The sequence below is a fragment of the Rissa tridactyla genome, chromosome Z, assembly GCF_028500815.1.
Source record: "Rissa tridactyla isolate bRisTri1 chromosome Z, bRisTri1.patW.cur.20221130, whole genome shotgun sequence".
In the NCBI taxonomy this organism is placed as follows: Eukaryota; Metazoa; Chordata; class Aves; order Charadriiformes; family Laridae; genus Rissa; species Rissa tridactyla.
This window is the reverse complement of record NC_071497.1, coordinates 77,513,754-77,533,219: the sequence shown is the minus strand read 5'-3', so window position 1 is coordinate 77,533,219 and position 19,466 is coordinate 77,513,754. Positions and strand designations below refer to the sequence as shown.

The following is a 19,466-nucleotide window of genomic DNA, read 5'->3' as shown; positions in this document are numbered from 1 at the left end:
AGTGAGGGTGCAATGTGATGGGCAAGGGACTCCCAGAAGGAAGAGGCAATGTGGCACTATGCCACCAACTGTGACATCCCCATGTCATGCTTTAGGGGCGTGCTGATTTCTGTGGTATTGACTTACTTGCTCCAGCCTATAAGGAGAAAAACATCACATGGAAAGACGCCCTGTTTAGTACAGTCTGGTACCCGTGATGCAAGATAAGAGAAAGCTCTTTTATCAGAGACAAGAGGTTCAGAGTTGGCCCGTCAGTCTCCTCCTTCCCCAAGGACCTGGCAGTGTGGAGACTGGCAAAGACACAACAGGTACTGAAAATGAGTGGCATCTCCTAGGACTCAGGGAGTCATCAGAGAATAAGGAAGAACAAGGATGTCACATCACTAATTCAAGCTAACAATCTCTAGCAGGTTCAACGGGCACTGAAATGAGCATCTGAAACACTTACCGTTGATGACATCTGATTTATCAAGCACTCTTCCTTGAAGCACAAGGATGCCATTTCATCCAGCTGCTGCCGATGGGCCCGAATTACAGCCTGTCTGATTAACATAAAATATACCACTGGTTACTGGTAGCTGGCACTGGTAGCTGTGCTACCTATAATTACTGTTGGTCTCAATAAACCTTCAAGAAGGAGGAATACCCCAGAGGAACCTTTGCTGTCCTGTGTCCCTGGCATTCAGAAAGTGCACACCAGGGCTCCTTGAAGTCCAGTGAACTGCACTGGTTTGGGGTTAAAGATGACCTTGATGCCTGAGGATTGCTCAGAGAGGATTGACCACAGCCTCTCATTAGCATAGGCAGCACAGGGGCACATACTGCTTTTTACTGTAGGGAAATCTAGGAGAAAAAAAATTGTCTAATTAATTGGTGAAATGGCTTACAACCATAAGTGGTGAAAAACAGGCAGAGTGGGAAGGCAGTGCTGCTGTTCATTCCTCTGAGCAAATTTCTCTGACCAACAACACATTTTCAGTCACGTGAATGCAGTTCAGTCCTTGGGAGCTGACAGCCGCAGCTCATAGTACTCTGAAGCTTTACGCTACACCTTCAGCGACTGCCCAGCTGCTCTAGCTTTTTTTCTTTCCATAGGGATGGAACAGCTATCACTGGCTTCTTTATGGGAGGTTTCTCTATATTTTAGGTATTTTATAGCTTATAAGAAACCAATCAGTTACTGAGAACTGCAGTTTGTGTTACAATATTCATTCCTCTAGCATTATTCTAGGAAGTTCTAATAGAATGATTGGCTTCCTGTGAGATTTTAAAATATCACTCAATAACAAGCAATCATATATTTATAAGATAATGACTACAAATCATTGTTAATCTTATTAAATAATTATTTCATAGATTGATTTCCCATCGGTTTTTAAAGTACACATGAGTATGATATACAAATAAAGGCAAATGTGTCACATGTCTAGAATTTTTAAGCTTCGTGACAAACTTCAGTGATGAGCAAGACTTACTGTGCCTTTTCTAGGGCTTCCCTCTGCCATTTTCCCATCTCTGGTGTAGCACTCAGAGAGCTGCTGCTGGACATGCCTGACGGGCTTTTTGCATTTGTTAAGGGCTTATTATCTTTGGTTGCAGATCCTGAATCCGCAGCAAAAGTCTCTTGGGTAAAATTACTCTGCATTAACTTGTTTTTTAGCAAACCCATTTCCTCATTGCTGAACGATGACTTGTCTGGGTCTTCAAAATGACTGAAGTCCTCATTCCTCGGTCCCGACTTGGGCTGCAACAGCAGGCTGCTTGCTTGAGAGGGGGACTGGGCTCCGTAATCCATATTTCCCACCCTGAGAAAGCATGGTGCACCTGAAAAATAGCTCTTTTCAGGTATATCTGCATTCATTTCCTGAGCCATAAGCTCAGCACTGTGTCCTTGATTTGAGTTAGATTTTCCTGAATTACCAGTACTATCTTTAACATCAGCACCACACTGTCTGCCACCTGAGTATTCTTTGCACATTGAGGTACTGAGAAACGAACCACCTTCTCTCTCTCCCCTGGAGCCTGTAGATTCAGCTGCAGACGTTTCTGTCAGGTCACGTCCAACAAATAATCTGTGAACAACTCCTTTCTTTGATGAACCTGAGCCTAAAAGGCAATAGCACGGCTTCACATCACAGCAGGCGGGTGAATGCCACTTTTCCCCTCTTTGTGGGGAATGCAGCAGAGTACAGTGTCTTCCACCATGACGCGTTTGCTCCCCTAGTTCCAGCATGCTGTCTGTCAGAGCTCTGCTTCTCGTACACTGCCAGCCTTCTTCCTCAAACCTGTTCTGGGAGCCATGCGTGTTCCTGTCTGACACCTGCTTCACACGGGGGGACTTCTCTTGGTTAGAAGACGCTGTGTCTGTATCAGTGGTTTCCTCATAATCAGGAAGGGATACCATGAGAGGGGCCATTAGCTCAGAAGTGAATTCTGCAGAACAACTGGAAGATCCACGATGGTTAACACTATTTTTTTGAGCGTTCCATTTTACATCTCCTGCAAGGGCAGGTTGTCGATCCAAATTGGATTCTTCCTTCTCCTCATGGTGGAGGTCTATCTCTTTGCACTCTGGAGTTCCCGATTTCAGTACAGGAGAAACATATGAGTTTGAAGCATCCTTTTCTGGAGTTAAGGTGGCTTCACTGGAGTAAACAAGACATCTGTGCTTGGATTTGTACTGTTTGTGATCAGCTAGGAAATCTTTGCCAGTTTTCCAGTTACAAGCAGGATCTTCTTGCAGGCAGTAAGGTTTTTCCGCAGTATTGCTTGGAGAGGACTCAATAGATAAGTCATAGCTCCAGTCTGTTGGAGTTTTGTTGCAGTCTGCATTTTTCATGGATTCCTCTGTCTTTGGGCTGTCCTTACTACAATCCCAGCTGTCATCTAGTTCATGTTCATGTGTGGGTATTGCATATTTAAAAAATAAGTCCTGTCGCTTTTGGCCTTTTTGCTCTTCTTCAGTTCCTTGTTCTCTTTGATGAAGGAAAAATGAATGTTGACTGCATTTGTTGGTGTTTCTTCTTTTCACGCTCTTTTGACTACAGACAGGTGAGAAAGAATCTTCACTGAAATCACTGTCATCCAGATCTTCCAGCTGCATCGCCTCTTTGCTCTGTACTTCTGTGGGAGCAAGGCTCAGCTCCTGCTTCACTTGGATGTCCTGGGGCTTGTATTGCATTAAAAACCTCTCAAGAGGTTGATAGTTCAATTTTTGCTGTAGCATAGGTGGCTGCTGAAACTGCTGGTGATAAAGACGCAAATGCTCTTCCCTTTCCTTCTGAAAGGGAGGCAGATTTGGCCAGGTTTCAACACATTGTTTAGCATAGGTGTTTCCCCATTCCTGTCTGCCATCAGAAGGCAGATTTCCATCTCCAAAGGAAAAATCAGCTTTAGAAACAATCTGTTTCTGAACAGGTTGTACTGTCTGGACTTTCAGGCACTGGACAGGTGGTCTGTCTTGCACGTACTTGTCTCTCTGGCCACTCTCTTTTGTTTCTGCCATGGCAACATTTTTGATGCTGAAATCCTTCGCAGCGGGGTTCTTTTCAGAGTGAGGGGACAGATCATCAGTTTTCTTCTTCAGGGGATGTGCTATCCGTAGGACTCCCTTAACTGGGCTAGCATGGTGGAACCATGGTGAGCTAGGGTTTCCTTTGTAGGCATGTGCTTTGTTGAGTCCCTTGGGGGTAGAGCTAAAAGGGACATTCGGTTGCTGAGGTGTTGCAGGACAGGCCTTTGTTTTTGTAGCGTTTGAGGGATGCTGGAGGCCTAACTTCACTTTCTTTGGAGAACTCTTTTCACCAGGTGGCAAAGAGGCAGAGTTTTGGACACGTTTTGGAGATACATTTCCAGCAGTCCGATGCCTGTTTGTGACAGGGGTAGAACACTTAATCCCTTTCTTCAGCTCTTTGACCCTGTAAATGAAGCTGGCTTTAGAAGATGTCATGCTTTCAGATAAATAACAGTGTCTTCAGAACAAACGAATGCTTTCACATATTAAGGCTAAACACTGAATTTAATGTCATGATTTCTGGTTTAATTGTCAGTGATCCATGCAGGCATCAAAACACCTCTGCCAAAATGCCTGAACTTCTGGGAAGTGCCAGGTGAAGGTAAGCTAGCACTCTCCACAGCACACCATCAAGCCCCACAAGATACATCAAGCCCCCACAAGATACAAGCTAGGGCTTTTGGAATAGTTGCAAAGGGACCTGCTAGCTAAGGTGATATGTTTACAGAGCTATGGTGCTCCTAAATCAGAATCATCACTGCAACCATGAAGAGCTGCTTACCTGGTATCACCCTATTCCCTCAACTGTTTCCTTTATGCCTTAAGCTCCTTTTGTCCTCTTAACTCCAGCATTGTACAGCCTGCAATTTACCTCCTCCTGTGTAGGAGGGAGGCTAAAGGACTTGCACATATTCTAGGCAGAACTAAAATACAAAACTAGAACAAAACTTTCGGTTGCTGAGGTTAGTAATCCTGCAGTTACAAGGAGCACAGTGATGTAAAAGCTATCATCAGAAAGGATTTACAAGACCCAGAGCATTTCAAGACCAAACATAAGAGTTGGAACAGGCAGGGATTTTATTTGCATTGTGAAAATTACATTTCTTTCCTAAATTACATTTCTTTCCTAAACCAACATTTCCAATGTAACCAAAATAAAATATAACCGCAAACATCATACATGACTTTTTTCTTTGTTTTTCACCTTGGCGAGATTGAGCTTCATCACCTACCTGTCAGCGTATCGTAAAGTGTTCAGGGTATGCTCTGTAGCTATGTGGCTAGGTGATACATTGGCTATCATACATGTCTTGGAATTTCCAATGAAAGAATCCTTCAGCACCTAGGGTTGCAAGGAAAAAAATAAGATTCTTAGCAATTTGTTACCTTGCATTTCCTGTAAATTAGCAATGCGTACAGAGGCAGTTTAACACGAGTCAGATGATGCACAGTTACTGTCTCTATTTTTAGGGGTTTTTTTTAAATGCAGTCCTCCTGTCCAAACTTGTCTTGCAATTCTTTGTTTACAATTTAAAATGAATACAAGTGTTAATCAGGGGTCTGAACAAGCCCTTGCACCAGGTGCCACAAGGGTGCCCATATGTTTTGAGGAATAAAGCATACATTACAACTGGAGTGAAGAAACATTGATGAAATCTCCCATGACTGTTACTGCATAAAGATGCAAGATTAGTTGCAGAGTGGGGGGAGATGGATGGTAACTGAATGAGTCTGGAAGGTAGTGTTTGGGTTTTTTGTTTGGTTTTAGGTATTGGTTCATGTGGTTTTTACCACACAGGTCCCCAGGATTCACTGGGGGGGGCTGGCAGTTGGCCTTAATTCTGTGATTATCTTTAAAATTAATGTTTGCAAAAGTTATGCATTTCTCTTTTCTTCAGGAGTTTATTAAAAGTTATTCAATTATTCCTTTTAAAAAATTATTATTATTATTTTTATTTTGTCCTCATCAGGGAAATCTCTACTGTTGCCTTTATGCTTGTTTTACCTGAGTTAATTTGCTTTGCCGGAAAGGAGTATGCGCATGTTCCTGATCCAACGCCCGAATGCATTCCTTTAGCTACCAAAAGAAAAAAATATAAAAACAGAGGGGGAAAAACATATCAGTCACAAACTGGCAAGGAACTGAACTGCATCAAACCTAACTTACAAATGTACTATTTCCTTCATGCACCTTTGACTCCTGATGTCCCTCGCAAGGGGAGTTTGCTGCTGCCACAACCACAAATGGTCAGCTTCAGCTAGTTCAGGTAACAGCAGCAGTTTAGCTGCACTCGAAGAGGGCAAAGACGCAGCACAGAGCACAGCTAGCCCTGCCTGATGGCTCTGTGGGCTGTACAAAACTCAGGAAGCTGGGTAAGTACACACATGTTCAGCCACACAGAGCTCCACATTGCTGTGGACCTGCCACTGCCTGCACCATAGCAAACAAACTAGTTTGAAACCACATTGGGTGTACCTACACCCGACTATGCTGCAGCTTGCAGGGGAGGTGTTCCCCAGATTCCTATACCTGTAAAACCCTGAGAACAGAGCTTTTTGAGCTCCATCTCTTATAAATTTCTTTCTTCTAAAAGAAGCTCTGCCCAGTCCAGAAAAAAACCCAACACTTCGGGCAACAGCAGGGCAAATTTCTTACACCACTCTGGCAATATTTTCGTACCTTATTCAGAGATAGCACGAGCTAATAAGTGCATATTCCCCCTGACACTGACTATAATCTGCAGTCTAGATGTCTCACCTATGTGAGGGTACACTGTGTTAGAAGGCAGCTGATCTCAAGCTATTTTCTCTTCACACCTGTGCAACGCGCCAAACTCAACCAAAGGGGAGGGCATGGACCAGCACCAAACAATTAGCTGTGAGGGGTGCTGGGTTCAAGCCCGGGTTCAAGCCCACACTCAGAATGTAGTATAGATACAGCCTGTCTGTTTAAACCTACGTGCCACTGTGCTTTGACAGGCTAATAAGAACTATACACAAAACAGTGAGAATGAACCAATAAGACTACCCACAGAGTGGAGATACAGCTACAGAGCTCCCATTAAAACTAACAGAACATGAGCAGCTGGCTACACCCGTGACTTTCACAGAACATTTTAGATCTTCTTGTTAATAAACATCAACAGGGGTAGCCAGTAGTCTTGAAGAAACATCCGTTGATTCATTACCAGCCTTGGAAAAAGATGTCATATTCAAACTCAGACATGCACTTTTTTGCCGTGTTTGCACTGGAATAAGCACAAAAGCATCACGCTCCATATCAAGCCTGGATGGTCTCTAAAACTGGCAGAAATGGACTGTGTAGCCATGAGACAAGTCATTTTGAGCAAATATTGAAGGAAAAATAAGCAGATTACAGTATTGTCATGGTGATATTAGCATGAAGCAGCCTTTCTACATTTAAAGCCTTTCTACATTCTACATACACCCACTTAAAATGACATGTATTTCTCACTTTTACTGCATTTTATTAAAAATCACACCTCTAACAAGTAAGAGATCAAATTATTCTAATTTTTTATTCTGCTTCTCATAATTGCAGTATCTGAATATCTTCTGCTTGAAATCAACATGAATATTCAAACCAGCAGCAAACTTCAAACTTCATGTGTTTTAAGGCCTGAAGAAAGGGTTATGATTATTGAGGGCAGAGCTAGGTTTTACAGGCTGCAGATCACGTAGACTTACCCAAAGATGTCTTTTTTAGTTAATTCAGTCACTGCTTGTAGACTGTCTGGGTATTTACTCATCTTCACATGATACCAAAAATACACACACTCTGATTTTAAAGCTTCTTTTAGAAGAGTTTCATGAGCCTCACTTCTCAGGAATCCTTTCTATGCAGGTCCTGACTCCCCATGCCACTCAGTTAATCACCAGCAAGTACTCAAGAAAGTATGAAGTACAAGAAACACATTCACTTTACATGCTGTCTCCCAGTATGAATGCTAATACTCCACAGCAGAAAAGCCTCTGTGCAAAAAACATCCTACATTCTCTAAACAGAGCAAGCCACCAGCTATTCACAGCACACAGTGCAGTTGTGTGCACTAACTTCTGCACTGTTGACTCATACTCACTGATTGCAAGAAGATTGCATATCACCTTCAGTCTCACTTACAGAAGCACTCAGTATCCTGGTTTCAGCTGGGACGGAGTTAATTTTCTTCCTAGTGGTTGCTGCGTTTCATATTTGGTATGACAGGAATGTCAATAATGTGTATTGCTTTACAGAATTTTTTCAGCATCCCATAGAAGCTGAGAAGGAGCTTAGATAGAACGATGAAATGGCCAGTGGAATATTCCTACCACAGACATCATGTTTGGTATATAAATGGGGTTAGCTGGGGGTTGAGTACTCACGGTCGCTGCTCTGTAAGGTAACAATTCACCGAGTGGTGAGAATGACTTGTGTCATTATTATTATTATTATTATTGTTGTTTTCCTTTCCTACTATTGTTCTATTAAACTGTCTTTATCTCAACCCACAAGTTTTTTTTCCTTTCCCTTTCCCCTCCTTTTCTCCCTCTTCTCCCTTCCCTTCTGGGGGAAGGGGGAGAACTGCATGAGCAGCTGCATGGTCCTAGCTGCCAGCCCTCTTTTAAACCAGACGGCTGCAACACATGACATCATGCCAGGGTTAAAGTACGGCACCAAGTCATCAGTGAGCTTTGTTCATTTGAATTAAAAGAGGTGCAGTGTATTCTGTACAATTTATACTTAGAGGCACTTCTGCTTTATCTTAGATGGCATTTCTTTATTCCCTGTCCCTATTTACGTAACTGTGTACATTTATTAAAAGACAGTTTGCATTAAGAGTGTATTTCTTCCTGCTTCTTTCACCCCAAACACAAACTGCTAGTTTCTATGCTCTTGTGTATTAATTCCTTTACCCCTGATTCGAAAGAGAAGTCTGAGTTCAAGCAATGAAAATAAGCAGCAGGAGCAATGTGCTTTTATGAAACAAATATGGCAATCCCAAGCCAATATTCTCTGGAAGTAAAACAGGCAAAACTTTCTATATAAAATATGGGACAAATTATACTATACCTAACATTCTCCATGCTGTATTTGCCTGGCTGGCTGTAAGAATGGATTAAAAACTCTTTATTTGCATCACAAAATATATATACGTATATTAACCTGTAGTTCATTTTTATCCTAAAATACATGCCAATAATCAAATACAAAACCTTCCCCAGACACGCTAGTAGCTTACTGCTAAAAGACTTTGGTTTATTTCTGCTCCTTCCATCTTTGTTTGTCGATCTGAGTCTCTGGCATCAGCTGCCCTTTCACTGCCAGCCAAGTCAATGAATGATATCCTAGAAAAAACAAAAGTTGCATTTATCTTAGGGGCTTTTTTTTTTCCTTTTTCTTTTTTTCTTTTTTTAAACCAGAGGGCTGCAACACATGACATCAGAAGAATGATTAGAAATAACTACTTCTGAACAAAAATAAATACCCATTGGAAATATCTGAGGGACCAAAATAAGCACAGCAGCAGAAACAGTGTCAGAGCATCCTGGCACTAACACAATCATAATCGAAAGCATAATTGTGTGTCGTGAGAGTGGTCTACAGTTTAATGGATAAGGTCTTTAAAGTGCAACACATTCATCTCTCCAGATCATCACTGTGCTTGTAGTTTTCTAAGAAGACAGTTAAAGAAATTGTAAATTTCTTGATTCTCCTTCCAGGTAAAACAGACAACTGCCCTGCCAAATGGTGATTCAGGGCAATATCAACAGAAATTTCCAGTGCAGTAATACACTGAGCTTTCAGTGTTCCTTTTCCCTTCCTTCCATAAAACTCCGTTACTCCCTCTCACATTTCCTGGCTCTGGGTGCCAGCTGCTGTACTGACTGTTGCACTGTATCTTTATCTTCGCCCTTCTTTTTCTGGAACAGCCCTGACTTCTCTTATAGGCATATCTTGGGATCCTTTCCCCACTCCAGCTCCACCTTGCTTTCAGTAACAAAAAAAATGGCACGTATGCCACACCTACATAACCACATGCATTTCAATTTCTAAGCCTGCCTGTTCTGCCTCTTCCTCTCTCCGCTATTTGTGGCTCTTCCATTTTGCCTTGTATTTAAAATAAGATCCTGGGAAGCAAGACTGCGTCATAGCTGCTGGAAGGGTGTGTCAGCATGGCTTTTTGTAACTCAGCAGTAATACAGATACTTAGGCCCCTTTCCTCAGACCTATTTCTTGGGGTTGTTTGGTCAAGAAAGAATGACTGAGAAGCGGCACAATTACAGTCTTCAAATACATAAAATGGCTGCTGCAAGAGTAAATAAACTGCTCTTTTTGTCTGCTGCAGATAGCATCAGAGTCACACTCTTAAATTATCAGGGAGGTTTAGGTGAGGTACTATGATTCCTCTGACCATAGGCAAACATCTCTAATGGAACCATCTCCACCTGTGCTAGTCATCCCAGGCTCCCTTTGTAGTCAATTACAGGACAGACATGCTTTGAGGGGCAAATCCACTTCACCTAATTTAGGTGACTCTGTAGAATGGCATGAATTGGATCTCAGAAATTACTGTTTCCTTCTACTGACTTCAAAGGTGACAAGCTCACACGTGGATATACCCATTGCAGACATCTACCTTTAACCAGATTAATGCCGGACACGAAAGGCTTTCTAACACGGAAGATGAAGGGAAGGATTTGATTGCCAAACTCCTTAACTGGAAACTTTTACGAACAAGTTTGACAAAGATCTCACAGATGTGGCTTAAGCGCTCTCCCTGGGAACAAAGAAAGGACTGCAAAACTTCTCAAAGTCCCTTTGAACCCCATCTTCTGCTTTAACTCACAGCTGCACAGTAACTCAACACGTCCTCTTTGTTTGTCTCCTGGATGTCCCTGGGCTCAACTTCCTCATCCCTTAGCAGTCTCACTTCTAGTCTTACCTTCCAAATGTCCTGTTGGCGGTGTCTTTAATTTGGATTTGGATGATAGCATGAGATCGAGAGGAATCTGAGTTGACCCCAGTAGCTCCCGTGCTACGTTCTTTTCCCCCCTTCAAAATCACCTGCAAAATAAGGGGAACAAAATCCAAGCAAATTGTAAATGAAAACACAACCTTTCAGAAAGAGATCTTGTCCTCCTAAGATGAGGTAACATTAGGAGGAATGCTTCATTACAGCCTTAAAATCTGGTGCAAGGTAGATGTTAAGTTAGATTGGATCCCTTCCAATGTATCTTTCAGAACTTTGTATATGGTCTTGCTTGCAGTGACACTATGGAGCTTAGAGAGCATATTGCAGCTAAAAAGTTGTTGTATTGCACATTCACTCAGATTTGCAAAATATCCTAACTATAAATTAAAAACAAAAGCATGGCAGAAATGAAAGAAAGTAAGACTGCAGTCATAACCTAAGAGACTCATGAGATTGACTATTTATTGCGTTGTTTTAAAATTTCACTTTCTCATGTAATAGACGGGTGTGGTTATCCAGAAAGTTATACACAAAATACACAAACCTTCCCAAAACCTTTCTCCATTTCCATAACTAAAAGAAATTATGCCAGAGTAAAGAATGAAGTTAAGAGATCAATTATACTCAGTACAACAATAAGAAAACAAGGAAGAGAGGCAAGGCAGAACGACAAAGGTTCCTTCAAGATACAAATCTGTATAATTCTCTTTTGCAAACTTCTAAGGACTGTCACAGAAAGGCTAGCAGCAATGGTAGCAGGGCATTCATAAAACAGTAATTAATTTTGTTTCTGGCCGTAAGAACAAATTAACATATTATCTAGCAAAATCAATACGTTCACAGTTGACAGACATGCATTATTCATGCCTTTCACAGCCAGTTCTCAACCAGCAATCTAACCAACTGCTGCAGTTCCCGAGCATTATATTAGTGTTAAATGCAGATAATTTCTGAACCAAAGTCAACATCAATTAATAGTCAATAACTAGGGATGTATTCAAGACTCTTCCCATATATCTGTTGCAGACTATTCAGAAGCTCTGAGTCAAGTCAGTGACGTTTCTGTGTTCAAAAGGGCCTGTGGACAACATAAAATTACTTTTTTGCTGAGATACCTGTAAGAATAAAGTCATTTAACAGCTCATCTGTGTGTGGAATGTGATAATACAGAAGAATGTGTTAATCAACCATATAGCAAATTTACACTCTAATTTGCAGAAGCATCACCAGCATGTCCCGAAGCTTGGAGTTAATAGGAAAACGAAGAACAAAATTAAATGGAATATAAGTGGGCAATACCATGCTAATTTTAAGGTTAAAATTGACTCATTTTAATGAGTCAATTACACTATCAGGCACTTGTAATTTACACTTCCTTACTGAGAAAGAAATTAAACTAGGCAAAGTCAGGCTAAATAGAAATCAGATTTAAGCATCTTGCTTGCTGCAGGACAATGTAGTAAATTTGTCAGTGCTCTTTTAGGGCTCAGCCAGGCAGGGAAGGAAAACTGAAGCCTTGCTTGTGACGAACGTGAGTTACCCTTTAAAGATCCAAATTTTACTTGGCTGTTAACACCCATCATTATCTAAGAAGTGTCTTAATCTTAGTTCAGATCAATATCTCAATCATAAGTATTTTCTAATTTGTATTTCTATTAATTTTCACATTTATATCTTTTGTCCCACATCTAAGTACCTTTACTATAGAAAATATAAGTTCAGAGAAGCCAAAGAAACTGGGAGAAAACACTTATCCAGCTTTCAGGGTCCCTTGCTGGGACACCACTTAATTTCTGGAATAGTGATAGCAGTCTATTTCTTGGCAAAGATCTTTCCATAAGGAGTGGCAGCAGAAGCGACAGCTGTAAATCAACAGCTTGCATGTTGCTAACACAAGTCACAGTGACTCAAGAAGCAGACTGAATAAAAGCACTTTTAATAGTGCCCCTCAGTGCTCTGCAGAGGTTGCCAATACCAGAACCTTAAACAAGAATATGCACACATACTACACAACAAGTAACAATCTCTGTAAATAACATATCTCACCAATCAACAACTCAGGCTGTAGAAGACAAAAATTATCGCAAACGTAGAGATTACCTCCAATAGTAGATCTACAGAGTCCACCTGAATCTCTCGCAGTCCAACTATTTGAACGACATGCTTGCTATCTTCCCTTGCAAAAAGTCTGAAACATGAAACAGTGCAGAAAGGAGATTTCTGAACTCTCAAATAGCAGCAATGAAAACACATTTCAGTGCTATGACACTGTGAAAAAAGCAGTCAAGGCTACTGACTGGTGGGAGCTTCACTGACATTCATTTATTTTGAGAGCTGAAGAGGTCTTTCATTTATAACATACCACTGACATTTCACTGTTAAAGTGACATTAGCAATGCATTTCTGCTAGTTCAGGAATACAGTAAAGCAGGGAAATAAATTATCATGTTTACATTTTAGAGTTCCTGTGTCTCTTTAAACTGCATCTCAGGCTTCTCTAGGAAGTTCAGACTGCTAAGTTATGCTCTGTTCAAATTCTCAAGACCTTTGCACAGGATTTTAAAGCATCTCCCATCACCATAGAGTCGGATTTCAAAGCACCTCTGCTATGAATCACACAGAAGCATTACATTCTACAGGAAGGATAAAGACATGATACACACGGGAGGAAGTTTAATCTTCTCCTTTAATGACATGTAAGACAGATAATGGACATGCAGAGAAAATAAGAACACTATTTCTTCCTTAGTAAATCAACTCCTTACATAACAGCTTACACTACCTGCTCTTTAAAGACTGCTTTGGAGAAAGTGAATGCACATGCACAGAAATAGGTGCTTCCTTCGTGAACAGATGCTCACTTCCGCAGGGAGAAAGCCTCCCTCTTGAGCCCTCCAGGGTGCTCTAAGGATAGTGCTTTCCAGGTTGCTAAAGGCCTCCAGCTGACAGCTAAAGTTCCTTCAAGATCACTCTGAAAATATTTCACTGCTCAGATCTTAACTGATGGTTATTTGATTTAGAGATTTCAGACCATGGTTATTTTTTTATACCAAGTAGGTACTGAGTTGTCCCAATTTCCATTCCAGATGGAGCTCCTGTAGGAGTATATGTCCATCCAAATGAGTTGGGGGCTGAAGTGCTACTGTTGAGTGTGATGGCAGCTCCAGTTGTGTCACTGGTCTGCCAGGTAAAGATGCTCAGGGAGATGGTGAGCAGACTCTGCAGTGTCAAGCATGACAAGAGGGAGGAGATCAAAGGGATCTTCAGACACTAGAGTGGCAAGAGACAAAGCCCCAATGGCACAGAAAGAGGGAAAGCCAGAGGTTATGTTTGAGCAGGGAAGGACAGGAACTCCACAATGGTTGGCATAAGAACTTTTGGCCACAAGAAGGCTCTTTCGCTTCCTATGGAGCTATTACGTTATTATAGTGTAAGCAAAACAGCAGGAGCTCATATTCAACCACAGGTCTTTATCCCCCCAAAAATAGTAGAAACTAGGAGGACCTATCAATACCACAGTACTTAGTGTCAAATTCTGCTTTCCTCTCTAAGTAACTCCTAGATACACCCTGATGAAATACATAACACTTACAATAAATGGTAACATGTAATTGCATGAAACTGTAACTGATTTATAAACAGTAACCACCTGATTCATAACCATAGGTTTCGAGCAACAGGTATTTTTGTTTAAATACCTCTTCCTTCCATTTAGCAGGTCATAAAGCTGTCCACAGTAGATCTCATAAAAACTGATCAAAACGAGCAGATCGCTCCTTGACTGTGATGCTTCCAGGTGTCTAAAGATGTCCTTGGCAGCCAAGGCGTAGAGTCCTGGGTTCCGCTGAGTACCTATCATGGTGTAAGTCTTGCCAGCACCAGTCTGCCCATATGCAAAGCAGGTTGCATTGCCTCTGTGAAGATAACATATTTTTAGTGTCACATCTGATTTATTCATATCTATTAAAAAAGATCCTGCAATGTCTATATCTATCTATAGTGGCCTCTTAGCAATGAGGTTTTGTTTGCTATCTTGTCTGGGAAACTGCAAAACACTTAACAGTGATTCCCAAGTATGTTCTGTGGAGACATTTAGATGAACTAAGAATTCATTATTATTCTTCCAGCTGTTTAGACACTACAGAAGTATCATAGGATTATGAATGGGTATCCTACTGATTATGAATCACAGAGAAAAATGACTGTGACATGAGACGCAAAACAGCTACAAGTCAGGTTCTGTATTAACACATGTTGTACTTGATGAAAATTAACACCACAGCACTATAATTTACTGAGCGAGGTTACTTAATCCCAGGCTGCAGTCCTGCTAAATTAATCTAAAGGCTCGTCATTGCTTAGGGGAAGGTCTTTTTCTTCCTTTCCTCTGCTTGCCAGCTGTGTGACCACCCCCACTGACCCCTGTGCTAGCTCTGATGTTTGACTTTGTTGCACTGAAACACCAGAAAGATTTCCACTTTTTTGCAAGCTAATTTTCTGCTGTTTCAGTGAATTAAAGTACCTCACAGATGATCACAGAATATGCCCAAATTAGCTTCATGTAACCTACGTGAATGTGTCTAATAGGGGGTAAGGAAGAGGATCGTCCACTTTCAGTGGCAGAGAGCTGTTTGGTTCACTCAGTCTTTCATTCAGTCTTGTCTTCTTGCAGAGTGCTCCAGCTTTGTCATCATATCACCTTAAGATTACAGTGGCAATGCACATACAGTTCCAAGGATGTCTCAGGATACAGCCTGAACTGCATGTCAAGCCCATCTAAATTGAGGTTACTGCATGCCTACTTCTCCTTCTCCATCCTTGCTTTTATACAAGTATCGAACCCACAAGTATGATGTGAACAGATTCATGGAACTGAATCAGGCAAAAAAAGAAATACTACAAACCAAATTATTTATTACCCCTCTACATTAAAAGAAGACTTCTTAGCTGGCTCAGTACCCTGTCAGAGAAATGGGTAAAAATGTAGGGCTGCAGTAAGCACAGTGAACAATTTATTGACAGCTTAGATTGCAGAATTAGCTCACTATGGTGTCATATTAGACCAATGCCAGTGAAAGGGATGCAGCAGGAGGGACAGAAAAGTTAGGGAAAGCTGAGGAAAAACAGTGGCATGTCTTTTGGTGGCATTACTGGATTAGCTGTAATGTGAGATGTGCCTTTAGTAGTTATTACACAGCAAGCTACAAGCCTCATTCTCCTTTTCTCAAGAGCATGATACTGCCTGTCTCTGCTGATACATTCCCTTTCTCAAGAGCATGATACTGCCTGTCTCTGCTGATGATACTTGGAGATTTTCAGTAACAGAATGCTCCATTTTGTTAATTTTCAGCATGGATATGTAATCCTTTCCTTCAAAGACTCAAAAATGTAATTATATTCAAGTTTGTTGCTTTGAGTGAAAATAGGATCACTCACGTAAAGCCACCATCAATTTCCTATTACTCAGGAAGTATGTAATTATGATTAAACCTCTAAGCAAATACAAATCAATAGAACAAAATTAAATCAAGAGGTTATTAATAATTTCTATTGCCCTATTAACTGTACAAATACATACAAAAGTATCTCACAGCAGTCTCATGAAAGAGGTAATATTATTCCTCTACAGATGAGTGTGCTATATCACACAGAAGACTTTGTTAGAGTGGAGATTAGACTTCAGAAATCCTAGCACACATTTTTTCGTTCTAGGCTGGCCATGGTGTCTCTTTGTTGCATCTGAGGTCCAATTTTAACTTCCTCTGTGATTTAGATTTCTCACTAAATGTGAAGAAAGTTTCCCCTGATTTATTTTGTCAAAATTGCAATCAAAGACATTCTAAAAGGGGGAAGCTATGTGGCAAAGGTGAAATGAATGTATTTTGCAAAAGATGAAAAGCGTAAAAGGAAAATTAAAGCAGTATATGAAATTGGAAAACAAAAAGGCAAAAAAATAACAAATGTAAGCGCTGATGCCCTACCCGTTAAAAATATGCTGAATGAGAGGATGAGCTGTCTTCATATACACATCCTGATTGGTACATGACTCCCCAAAGACTTCATCAAAATAAAAAACATGCTGAAAAATAAATATGCTCTTTACATGAAAATGAATATGTTTCACTTCCCCTTCATCCCCATTCAAAGGTAAATTTAAATATAGAAGTCTTTCCAGTGACTTCATATGGCTTTGGATCAGGTACAAAGTGATCTAGCACATTTAACATGCAGCATGACATATGCAGCAACACATCATTACGACTAATTAAGGAGACTGAGGATAGGGGAAAAAAAACCAAAAGGAAACAAAGATGCCTTAACTTCCCATCATTCTGAAGCAGAACAAACCACAGCCTTCTGACAAGGGGCAGGGTAGGGAGAAAGCTAATTAAAGAAAACCCTAATCTATTCCTGAAATGAATCAACCTACAGATGTACAGTAAGACTATAACAGTAAAAAGAACTCAGTCTACTCTTGACTCTCTCAAAATTAGTCCTCGGTTGTGATTAATTGTCTCTGTTCTGCAGACTTAAAAAATTTTTGTGGCAGAGAAGACAGAAGTTATTCCTAAGCAAAGCTGGATTGTATTATCTCAGAAGGGGGCAAGAAAACCCAAAACTTCCCACACTCCCGATCTGACTCAAAGCAGCAGAGTCTCTGGAAACTCTGCAACAAAGCTCATTTATGGGCTTCTTCTAGATTAAGAATAGTGTTTGCAGGGACAGCCACAAACATTACATTTTCAAAAAAGCCTCCATGGACTGGTGTCTAACATTGCACTTCAATAAATTCACTGCAGCGTAAATTAAGGTGGTGGATCTCTAGGACTGAGAATCATTTCCACAACGCACAAACAAAGCAGCCTAGCGTACAGGCAGATAAAACCAGGGATTCTCAGCAGCTAGACTCAGCTCAGAGGGCAGATGTGCTCCACGATGGGCCTGCACTTTGGGTCCCCCCATCGTGGAGCTGGAATATGCCCCACCACCTCCCATTTGCTCTGTACCCCTTGCTGTCCTTTCTATAGGAACCAGAGATGGAGGCAGGGCAAGTAGCCAGACTTGGAAGCAGAGAAGTTCTCCTGGGTCCTATAGAATAGACACAGCCTTTGCCATGGCATACTTTTCCTTGGACTATATTGATTGATAGCAAGATCTTGTTGGTCTGTACTGACATAACAAAATTAATTAGCGGTTATTTCAGCACTGAGATACTAATATGATAAGTACCACGTAAATGCCAAATATAGGTAGTCAGATGGAGGGAGTGGGGTGGAGCTGCTGCACGTGTCGCACCATAAAAGGTGGTATATGAACCGGGCCTGAGAGTGCTGCAAACTGAATTTTTACTGGACACTCTGAACAGTTGTTCCTAGGACCCAGACTGCAAAAATAACACCCAGTAGAGTGAGAATGGCTTGCTGCTCTCTAGAAATTAGTTCTGTTCCTGGTGCTGTCAGTCAAAAATGAGAATGTAAACTATGACAGCACAAGGTGCTTGGGATTAAGAAACAAACACCAAAAGGGGGTTTAATTTTCAAAAGCATTTGAGAACAAAGGAAAGGAGGGGATGAGGGTGTTTCATTGAAACAGACCTACAGTGCTGAAACAATGAAAAGGGAACTCCTCCCTGAAATACCCTGGAAAGCTATCGGGAGACTGTAGCAGGCAATTCTCCTGCAGCAATAGCATGTAGCAGAGGGTTTTATTTTGCCATGTGCAACAAAAGCTGCAAGAGACAGGCTTTTGAGGCTTAAAATTTTGGGCTCAGGTTTTCTGCCACAGGCTGGCCTAAGTCAGAAGTAATTAAAATACAGTTACACTGAACTCATAGAGGACCCCACCACTTATTTCAGCACAAGAAATGCAGACAGCCCTTTTCTGTTTCCCCTCATTGAAACTCCAAGCACAATTTGCTTTATCCCACCATGCAAGTGACTGGCCCATAAACACAACATTCAAATGGAGCATGTTACCTGTAAAATATATTGTGTGAGGTCAACCGCCTCTTTCTTCTCATGGAGAAGTAGGGTTTCTTTATCTTTCACTGTGATGATATTAACCTCCCCACGTCGCTCTTCTCTCAGGCCAAGGGGACGTTTTCGGACACACACTCTGATTTTTTCACTCTCTGTCCATGGAGTTTCTTTTTCAGAAGTACTGGATCTACAACAATAGTGTAGGCTTACATTTTAAAACCAGATTACTACAGAATCTAGAATATGCATAAATTTTTTAGCTCTATCAATTTAACTTTTAAAGACATTCCCGTCTTTAATGGCTTATCAAAAAAGCCCCAACAAAACATGTCTCATTGTTACATGGTTAAGTTTCTGCTGTTTTTTCCTAAATAGACAGATGTCTTTTGTGCACTTCTGTTAAAAGAATAGTTGTGTTTATACAACTACACTCCTGAACTTGTTGCTGGACTGGCATGTTTTCAGTTGTCCACAAACATATGATCGAAGCTGGCATAATATGCAAGTTAACTTTATGACATTTAATCTTGCTGAAATTATTCACAATCATGATTAGTCATTTAATAATGTACAGATAAAAGCACGACCAGACATTGAAAAGGAGCTAATATAATCTTTAGTTGCTTTTCCTCTTATACTGACTTTCATTCTTCCTATTACAGGCTGTCAAACAGGTTACAAGAAATGACTCAAGGGAGTAAGACAGTATTTTACTTTTTACAAGTAAAATTTTACTTTTACTTTTTACAAGTAAAGCAACTGGGAAACAAGACAGTATCACCATGTTCCTATTCAGGTCAAAGAAAATCTGAAATATCGATCTCATCATTGTCTCCCCTTTGGTCTTTCTTCATAAAAAATTGTCGTTTCAGACCACAGGCAAAATTGTGCTTTTGTGTTTTGGCAAGTCTACTTTAGTTCTCTCCCAGACACCTCAGAAACATGAGGTCATTTTGTGTTTCATTGATTAACCAGCTGTGTAAAGCATTTTGTGATGCA

The 19,466-nt window shown here is 40.8% G+C and overlaps 1 protein-coding gene across 3 annotated transcripts in view; it reads right to left on the bottom strand.

Annotated features, from left to right (window-relative positions):
• Positions 1 to 19,466, bottom strand: part of KIF24 (kinesin family member 24) — a 30,411-nt gene that overhangs the window by 1,883 nt on the left and 9,062 nt on the right. For all 3 annotated transcript variants that reach the window (XM_054184939.1, XM_054184941.1, XM_054184940.1), the window contains 10 exons: positions 18,465 to 18,654; positions 16,470 to 16,567; positions 14,187 to 14,402; positions 12,589 to 12,676; positions 10,459 to 10,580; positions 8,755 to 8,860; positions 5,520 to 5,591; positions 4,747 to 4,856; positions 1,476 to 3,917; positions 449 to 542 (listed from right to left, as the gene is read on the bottom strand). In XM_054184939.1, the coding sequence (XP_054040914.1) occupies positions 449 to 542; positions 1,476 to 3,917; positions 4,747 to 4,856; positions 5,520 to 5,591; positions 8,755 to 8,860; positions 10,459 to 10,580; positions 12,589 to 12,676; positions 14,187 to 14,402; positions 16,470 to 16,567; positions 18,465 to 18,654 (3,538 nt within the window). The remainder of the gene's footprint in view (positions 1 to 448; positions 543 to 1,475; positions 3,918 to 4,746; positions 4,857 to 5,519; positions 5,592 to 8,754; positions 8,861 to 10,458; positions 10,581 to 12,588; positions 12,677 to 14,186; positions 14,403 to 16,469; positions 16,568 to 18,464; positions 18,655 to 19,466) is intronic.